General features: G+C 35.1%; 1 protein-coding gene across 1 annotated transcript; it reads right to left on the reverse strand.

The window, feature by feature from the left end:
• Positions 1-208: 208 nt before the first annotated feature.
• Positions 209-3,600, reverse strand: LOC112790472 (uncharacterized). Its single transcript, XM_025832890.3, has 2 exons — positions 1,134-3,600; positions 209-801 (listed from the first exon to the last, which is right to left on the reverse strand). Exon 1 carries the CDS (start codon positions 3,360-3,362, stop codon positions 1,314-1,316), a length of 2,049 nt encoding a protein of 682 aa, XP_025688675.1. The 5' UTR covers positions 3,363-3,600; the 3' UTR covers positions 209-801; positions 1,134-1,313.
• Between the last annotated feature and the right edge of the window lie 5,790 nt (positions 3,601-9,390).

Here is a 9,390-nt window from a genome sequence, read left to right on the forward strand (position 1 = left end):
AAAATATTGAATTCAATTGTTTTTTCCATTCATTTGATCTACAATAATATTATATTAGTTTCTAAGAAAAACAATTATAAATTGTACTTTGTCATCTATCTTGGGCTCAAAATCTTCAACAAATCATATCAAAAGAAACTTGCAGATTGCAGAAGCATGAATTGATCTCGATATGTTTGATCCATTAATTTTACTAAGAAACCAGAAGTTGAGATAAAAATTAATTCAATGCTTTTCATTTGGACCATGTCTTTATGAACTGATAGATACATCATGCGAGAAAATCAGACACACAAAATTTCTTGACTATTATGATGGTTCTGTTCTGTCCATTCCTCTAATACACCAAAAAGATCAGAAAAAATAAAACAATATTTCACAAATAAAACACATCTAGATCATACCCCAAAACTTTAATTCAAAAGGCCTTGTCAATCATCAACTTTAGCTTCATTCAATAACTCCGATTTGCTTCGCCGATTGAATGACTTCTCTCTGATAGCGTCCAAGATTACTCCTCCCTCCATGTCATGGCCATAGTAACTTGCTCAGCCACACCAATTCTTGCAGGGCTCCCACATGGCGAAGACATACTCCAAACACTACTAAATTCACCATCGCCGCTCGAAAATTCACTACTACTATTAGTAGTACTAGTTTTTTCCATTGAGAGTGTTATTTTTCGTCTTGTTCTTCTTATAACTCTTTTCTCTTCACGCCTTGTTTTTGCTATTGAATTGAGCCTCTTTGCAAGAGTAGCCAAGTCAACAGGGGAAGACAATCTTATTGCAAATACGAATTCTGCATAAACGCAAGTAATTAATCATGCAAGTAGTTAATCACACTGATAGTAAAAATTCATACATCCAGAGAAGACAAATTCTGTAGTTACAAATCCATCCAACCGAAAACAAGTTCACGTAAAACTGCAACAAAAAGATAAACACCCAGAGAAGACGAGCTACCAAAGGGAACCCATGTACCAGAGGAGAAGAGAACCCATCAACAACAACACAAAGGCGAACAGAGAAGAGAATAGAAGAGAAGCTAAGAGGGGATTGAAGAGGAGACCATGAACTGAAGAACGACGCGAACACAATGGCTACAAAGACGAAGGTTCGACGGCGACTAACCTTGTTCGCGGTGGGTTTGACGACAACGAGGTTGTGGTGGTCCTGGCAGCGGCGACAAGGCATGGGATTCCGCTAGGGCTCTTCAATGATGGCGACAAGTTGCTCCTAGGTGCATTATAATTTATCATCAGGTTCCATGTATTGAGCAAGTCGGTCAATTTCAAAAGGATAATCATTTTCTCAAATGTGCCTAATCTTCCTAGTTTTATACACTGTTGCAAGCTGATTTTCTAGTCTTCTGATTCTTTCTTCAACCTGTACCATTATGTGCAAATCAGATGAATAACCATGGCCTTCACCTTCATTACCGGAATGGTTTACCTTCTCCGAAGACATCTCTTGTTCTCTGGTCCCATTTTCACCTGAGAAATCCTCCTCCATAGCCACCATTGAAGGTTCACTCTCACTGTCATCATCCAAAATAATCACAACTTTCTCCTTCTGTTGCAATGGCTCTCCTGCAGCTCCATAGTCTGCAGTAGAGGCTGCAGAGCTCGACAAATTCTTACCTTCTTCGTCACTTATTAGTTTCCCCGGATGGCGAGTCGTAGCACCACAATCCTCAGAGGAATTGGCAGCATTCAGAACCTTATGTGCTGGAACATCAGCATCACAGTTTCCCTCGGCTTCTTTTCTGTCATTTTTAGGTGCAAAACCTGGAGGAACATCAGGAATTTCAGCATCACTGGTTTTTCGTTTTGCTTTATTGAGTAGAGCAGCGATATTCGAAAATCCTGCACGTTTTTTGTGCTGTGCAATATGAATAGCAGGATCGAAATTGCACAACACTGAATTCTTCCACCACTCTGCATACCCTGAAGTAACATCTGCCTCAAACAACCGAGAAGGAAAGTACAATTTTCTTTCAGATATAGGCCTGCAATAATTTTCCCAAGCCATAGCTTCACTCTTATCTAATCTTTGCACACAAGCCGGTATATCTTGATCCAATCCAAACTGCAAAGCGACGCGATTCGGGAGGTACTGCTTTACTATGCTATCAGAACCAAACCCAACTAGCTCCGAAACTCTCAAACAACTAGCATAAGCTTCAAGCTCTTTAACCGAATCTGAATCTTTGCCTAATTGTATCCATTTCTCATGCTCAGGATAGAAAACTTTGTACTTACCACTAGCAAGTCTTGCATATGGCCTCCAAAGAAAATGATCCACGGATGAGTTCAATGCCGCTCTCACATTCTCCAATTTCGCAGGCTTAACCTCATGCCACCTTGTGACTATAGGTTCTCCACTTTTGATCACCTTCGGTTGCGGCGGTTGCAAGTTCTTGAATCTCTCCCACACCCAAACCTGAACCAAATGAAACGGTGATCGGAGGGTAACTTGTAATTTTACATCCTTCTCGACAACCTTGTTTTCTTTCACTCCAACAATTGCTTTCTTCAACAAGTCCAAATCCCTGTAAATACTCGCCAGAACCGCCGGCGCCAACGCAATCGAAACCCCTCTAGCTAGTTGAATGGCTATAGGGAACACGCTCTTTGCTATCAAATCTCCATTAGGAAAAACAAAAGTTGATAACCAAGCAGCAAGAAACGCTTCATGTTCAATCTCCTTCCCACTATCCATGAAAACACCCATCCAAGCAGACATTGAAGCTTTATTCTGTTTGCTCCTTCCAGCTTCTTTTCTTCCGGAAATCAATTTCTCTTCAATATACTTCATTTCCTCGTCCTTACGAGCAGTAAAACCGGGGCCACCAATAACAGGGTAACCCCCCAAAACCATGACGTCCTCCAAGGTGATTGTAGCTTCACCCCATGGAAACACAAAAGTGTTGGTCTCAGGACACCATTTCTCAGCAACCCCAACATAAAGCTCCATTGATGAGTTTGTTTTGAGTATGTTACACTTTGTGCTCATTAGAGCATCAAGGATGCCAACTTTCTTCCACATTGAAGCATATTTTGGATAAAGGGTATCCAACCAATGAACCCATTTTTTTGGTGGGGAACGCCACCATAGGGTTTCAATTTTCATAGGCCAGTTCTTGGGTTCGAAAACTGGTGGAACAGCGGAGAAAGAAGATGAAAGAGCCTTAGAATTAGAATCCGAAACATGATGATCAGTGGATTTTGCATCCGAAGAAATGATGGGATTCAAAAAACGGGCATTTCTCAGAGTTGGTTTGCTATCACCAGCTGGTGAAACCATGAAGGCTTCTCTTACCACCATGATCCTCTGCAATGCTTCTTCTTCATCCATCATAGATATGACTCTGACTCTGACTGTGACTCAAGATTCAACTCAAATTAAGTGCTTTGTTTCTTCAGGTGTGTGAAAATGTCTATAATTTTGCCACCGAGGTATCTTGTGTTTCTGAAAATGGTGCTTGTTTTAACTTCTTCAGCACGCGGTGTGTGTGTGTGTGTAAGCAGGGTTGCAAAGAGAGTCGCTCTACTGAGAGGGAGAAATAACAAGAATGAAATTTACCTTTTATTTTTTTTTAACGAAAAAAGCAGTGTCCATTGGTATTCTTCAGTGTTCAGTCCCTTCGTATTCTTTTCTTTTCTTTTTTTCTTTTTTTTTTCTGTTTTTTCTTAGTTTCTTTTTTATATTTTAATTAATTTGTTATAAAAATCCATCTCAGGAAAATAAACAAAAACTCGGCCATGGTATTTATTATTACCAATTAGTAACCGTTCAATAAAGCACATGGCTATGTTGTTTTAACGATAATATTTAAAAAAATAAGTTAGAATTTGTCTTATTTAATATTTATTAATTATTATAATAATTAATAAATATTAAATAAGATAAATTTTAATTATTTTTAATTAATTTATTTTAATTATTAAATATTTTTATATTTTAAAAAATATTATTTGCTCATGAGAACAAATTAGAGTTTAGATATTAGTTTTATCATTGTTAAATTTAGCTGTAGATTGTAGATTTTATTTATGAGTCATGCATTTATTCTTTCTCTTCTTAATTTGATGTGTTTAAATGGATACGTATTTAAATGTATACTGGTACTAGCATTTTAGTATTCAATGAATTGAGAGGCTTCCTTCTCAAAGAAGCTTTCCTTAAAAAATCTCTCAATTTTGTCTTTTTCCAAGACTTTTTCCCAATTCAAACATGCAAGGGAAAATCGGAGGTCCATTTATAATTTTTTCATTTAAAATATATATTTTTTATTATTGCTTTTATCTTTTTCTTGAGAACATTTTTTTTGGAAGGATAATTTTGCCATTTTTTAATTTTAATATTAAAAGTTAGACGGTATTTTCTATCGTTATTGACACCATATGTGTTATTTATAGGTGTAGACAATTGTTGATGACGACAAAAGACAAATCTAAATCTCCGATTCTAATACCATAAATTAGAGGATCAATTTTTCACAAATTCAGACCATCATATTTAAAATTTGACGAGACCATCAAATGACCAGTTTGAATTGAAGAAGATTGAACGGAGATTAAAGTAGTATCAAATCTGAGTCTTAGATTTGAACTTCTTTCAATCTAAAGAACAGGAACGAAACAATGAAGATCGAACAGTAAGGGGTCCACAAATCTGACCCTCAGATTTGTGCCTATCTCCGTGTGTCATACATACACCCGAAAAAAAAGGATTGAGGACTAGAGCCACGCTCCTCTCTTTTTTTTCTCCTTGTTCATTTCTTTGAACATCATTTTTTTCATTCTCTGCGGCCTACTTTCATATACTTTACTGATCCAAAAAATTAATCACAATGACCAAAAGAGAATATTAAAAAAGTTGATCGTGCTAAATTTTATATTGTTAATTATCTTAGTTAAACTAATTATGTAAGTATTTTTTTAATTTTTTTGAATATAAATATAAAAATAATAATATTTGTGAGTTAATGTTATTTATAGTAAATAAATGATAATATTAACATTATGTAGATGATTGTTAGTTTTACATGCATATATATGTTTATAATGTTAGCTAATTTTTGTTAATAATAATAATAATAATAATAATAATAATAATAATAATAGTAATAATTTGATTGTGAATAATAATTAGGATTATATTTGTTATGATATAATTAGATTTATTTTATAGATTTATTGTATTTGTTAGTAGAATGCGTAATTGGAATTTAGTTTGTTGGTTAAAATTCTTGATAACAACTTATTTTGAATTTGTTGGTTGTTTTTATTTAGTATTAGTGCCATAATGAATTAGTTAAGCAATGTTAATAAATAAATTAATAGAGTTTAATTTGTAAATAATTTGATTAATTATTTTAAATTATATGCGAATATAAATTAGAATTTTTGGTTTAATGTATAAACTATACTTGTAATAGACTAAATAGTAATTTAAACTAATTATTGTCATAATCTAAATAATTAAATTATTGGAGATAATTATTAATTAGATTCTGTGTTAAAATATAATTAATTATGGCCATTTTGTTTATGCATGTGTGTAGAGTGAAGACTCATTTATTAATTATATTTATAAATAGGTATTGTTATAAATAAGATGAATATATTCGTCTGGATATTGTTGATAAGAAACTTAGTTATAATGATAATTAGGTAAAAGTTGATTTAGTGAATAATTTATTACTTATGAATGCAAGTTTAGTAAGAGGTTAAATTAATTTTTGTTAACATTCAAGTTAATTTTAATTATAAGTGTTTTAACTTATATATAATTAATTAAGTAAGACAATTTCAGTTATTATTTGTCTATATTTTGTAAAGTATTTAACTTTAAAGTGTGTCAACATGAATCTACTGGATTCATATAATCTGGTTTTTAAATCTCTTGTGCGGGCAACTAGATTTTATCATGTATCTCAAGTTGGAGTGATTCATGGTCAGTTGGTTTTGGTAATAGCTCTAGTAGAAAGATAGCACCCAAATACATATACATTTCATCTTCCGGTGGGCGAGTGCGTCATTACGTGCAAAAATATGGCTATAATTCTAAATATTTCATTAAATGGTCTTTCCGTGACAAGAACAACCATGACTAGTCAGGAGGTCATAGAAACTAAATGCTTACATCAATTTGGAGTTGTACCTAGGACCAGTGATTGCAGAGAAAGTTATATCAAGATGACTTGGATTAGAAATGTGAAATACGGATTAATTTTGAAGGATTGAGTTGCCATGGAGAAGTATGTGAAATGCCGTATATAAGTTGTTGTTTGGGTCAATCTTGTTTATTGATAGGTCTGGGTCAATGGTGTACTGAAAATTTCTGCCATTGCTTCGTAACTTCTCTCACGTTCACAAAATCAGTTGGGAATCGGCATCCTTAGCAACTTGTACAGAGCAACTCACTTTGATTGTAAAGAAATTGACGGTCCACTAACATTATTGCATATCTAGGCTTGGATTCGTATGCCATTTCTTGCCCTGATTCCTGGTGCCCCACGTCACTTTCCACTAGCAAACCGGTAATATGAAGTGTTATACACCATTGAATAACATTTTACTTTGTATTTCAATATCTAGATAGAAAGTTTAGCAACGAAAAAATGTGTAAACAGATGGCGTAATTGGGAGCGTGTTAATCGACCGTATAGATATCATACTATTACATATTTTAGGAGATTGTTAGATGAGGTTTGGGAAGGCCGGGTGTGTTCTAATCCATTGATATAGAAACATCTCAATGTACATGTATGTTGATGCCTTCGTATTATGTAGTGTTTAATTTTTTCTTTTTTTGTTTCTATTTAGTTTCTATGGGAAACTTATGATATTGAAGATATCCGTAGTCATTCAGAAATTTGGAATGTTAGTGCACAAAACCCCACATTTCCTACAGCTGAACCAACAAGTGTACTGGGTCATCCAAGTAATACCTGAGCGAGTTAGGGTTGATCCCACGAGGTTTGCGTCTTGAAGCAAGCTATGGTTATCTTGTAGATCTTAGTTAAGCAGATAGAATAGTTGGTTTGATTCGGAAGATGGAATTACAAGGTTTGATTATAAGAATAAGAAGATGGTTAAGGTTTGGAGATGCTTAGTCTTTCTAGATTAACTATGGTATTATTGTCTTCTTCAATTGTGAATGATTTCTTCTATGACAGGCTGTATGTGATCAACACCGTACAGCCGCGGTCGCCAATCTCCTCTGCTTTAGATCAAACGCCAGGTCAGTGGTCATCCAATCTGAATGGGGGTGAAGCTCCTGCAGTTCATTCTCTTTGGTGATCCTACTCAAAATGCCACAGACAAGGTCAAATCTTCCGGATCAGAGGATGTTGTGCCTTGGTTCTAGCCTCTACCACAGAGACCCTAATCTCCCTATACCTTGGCTGAACTGGTGTCTCGAGAAGTTCCCAACAAAGTCGTGGATTAGCCGTCTAAGAGATGTATAATCAAGCTAACGATTCGATGCTTTCCAGTCACGTATTCACACGAACCTAAGAAGAACACGGGTGGTTGTCAGGCACGTGGTCTTAGTATGAAGAATGGAGCTGATTGTCACGGATCATCCCATTCATCAAGTTGAAGAACGAATATACATCTTAGAATTGAATCAAATATGGATTGAAGAGAAATACTATACTTTTATTAATTCATAGAACTCAGCAGGGCTCCTCCCTTCAACCTAGGAGGTTTAGAAACTCATACTGATAGGAAACACAATGATAAACGAAAATATGGCATAAAGCTCTATATGATTATGTAAAATATCCCTTAAATACTAAACTAGTGACTAAGGATTACATAAGAAGGGTAAAACAGTCTTTTAGTGCTAAAATATACTTCTGGAGTCCACTTGGTGAGTGTTTGGGATGAGCTTTGATGAGATCCACGTGCTATGAGGCCTTTAGGGTGATAAACGCTGGCTAGAGGGTCCTCTTTAGGCATTTGGACGCTGGTCTCCTCCTTTGGGCGCTGGACGCCTAGAATGGGGCAGGAAGTTGGCATTGGACGCCAGTTTTAGGCCTTCAATTTTGTAGCAAAGTATAAACTATTATAAATTGATGGAAAGCTCTGAAATTCAAATTTCCATAGCCGTCGAGAAAGCTCCATTTGGACTTCTGTAGCTCCAGAAAAATTCTTTTGAGTGCAAGGAGGTCAGATCCGGACAACATCTGCAGTGCTTTCTCTGTCTCTGAATCAGACTTTTGCTCCAGCTCCTCAATTTCAGCCAGAAAATACCTGAAATTGTACAAAAACACAAAAACTCATAGTAGAATCCAAATATATGAATTTAATACTAAAACCTATGAAAATTTAATAAAACTTAAACAAAACATGCTAAAAACTATATGAAAATGATGCCAAAAAGTGTATAAAATATCCGCTCATCACAACGCCAAACTTAAACTGTTGCTTGTCCCCAAGCAACTAAAAACACAGTAGGATAAAAAGAAGAGTAAGATACAATAAATCTTAGAGTTTCCAATGAAGCTCAGTTTCAATTAGATGAGCGGGACTTAGTAGCTTTTTGCTTCTGAATAGTTTTGGCATCTCACTATCCATTGAAACTCAGAAATGTTGGTTTCTCTAGGAACCTAGAATCCAGATGATATTAATGACTCTCCTAGTTTAGTTCTTTTTTATTCTTCAACACAACTTTTAGAGTTTTGGCCGTGACCTTAAGCACTTTGTTTTCCAGTATTACCACCGGATACATAAATGCCACAGACACTTTAACTGGGTGAACCCTTTCGAATTGTGATTCAGCTTTGCTAGAATCCCCAGATAGATGTGTCTAGAGTTCTTAAGCACACTCTTTTTGTTTTGGATCACGACTTTAACTGCTCAGTCTCAAGCTTTTCACTTGACACCTTCACACCACAAGCATGTGGTTAGGGACAACTTAGTTGAGCCGCTTAGGCCAGAATTTTGTTCCTTGTAAGCCCTCCTAACCATTGATGCTTAAAGCGTTGGATCCTTTTACCCTTGCCTTTTGGTTTAAAGGGTTATTGGCTTTTTGCTCTTGCCTTTTGGTTTAAAGAACTATTGGCTTTTTCTACTTTTTATTTCCCTTTTTTTCTTTTTTCGCTTGCATATATATTATTTTTTCTTTTGCAACATGCTTTTTCATTTTCTTTTTGCTGCTTTTTCTTACTTCAAGAATCAATTTTTGGATTTTTCAGATTACGAATGATACTTTTCCTTTTTCATCATTCTTTCAAGATCCAACATTCTTAATTTCAACTTCAAATATGCACTGTTTATTCATACATTCAGAAAACAAAAGCAATGCAACCACATCAAAATAATTGAACTATTCTTATTTTAAACTTGAAATTCATGTACCTCTCAATTCTTTT

Source organism: Arachis hypogaea, chromosome 3, assembly GCF_003086295.3.
Source record: "Arachis hypogaea cultivar Tifrunner chromosome 3, arahy.Tifrunner.gnm2.J5K5, whole genome shotgun sequence".
In the NCBI taxonomy this organism is placed as follows: domain Eukaryota; kingdom Viridiplantae; phylum Streptophyta; class Magnoliopsida; order Fabales; family Fabaceae; genus Arachis; species Arachis hypogaea.

Coding starts and splice junctions, on each gene's coding strand:
- LOC112790472 (XM_025832890.3), bottom strand. CDS start 3,362: ATGATGGATGAAGAAGAAGCATTGCAGAGGATCATGGTGGTAAGAGAA.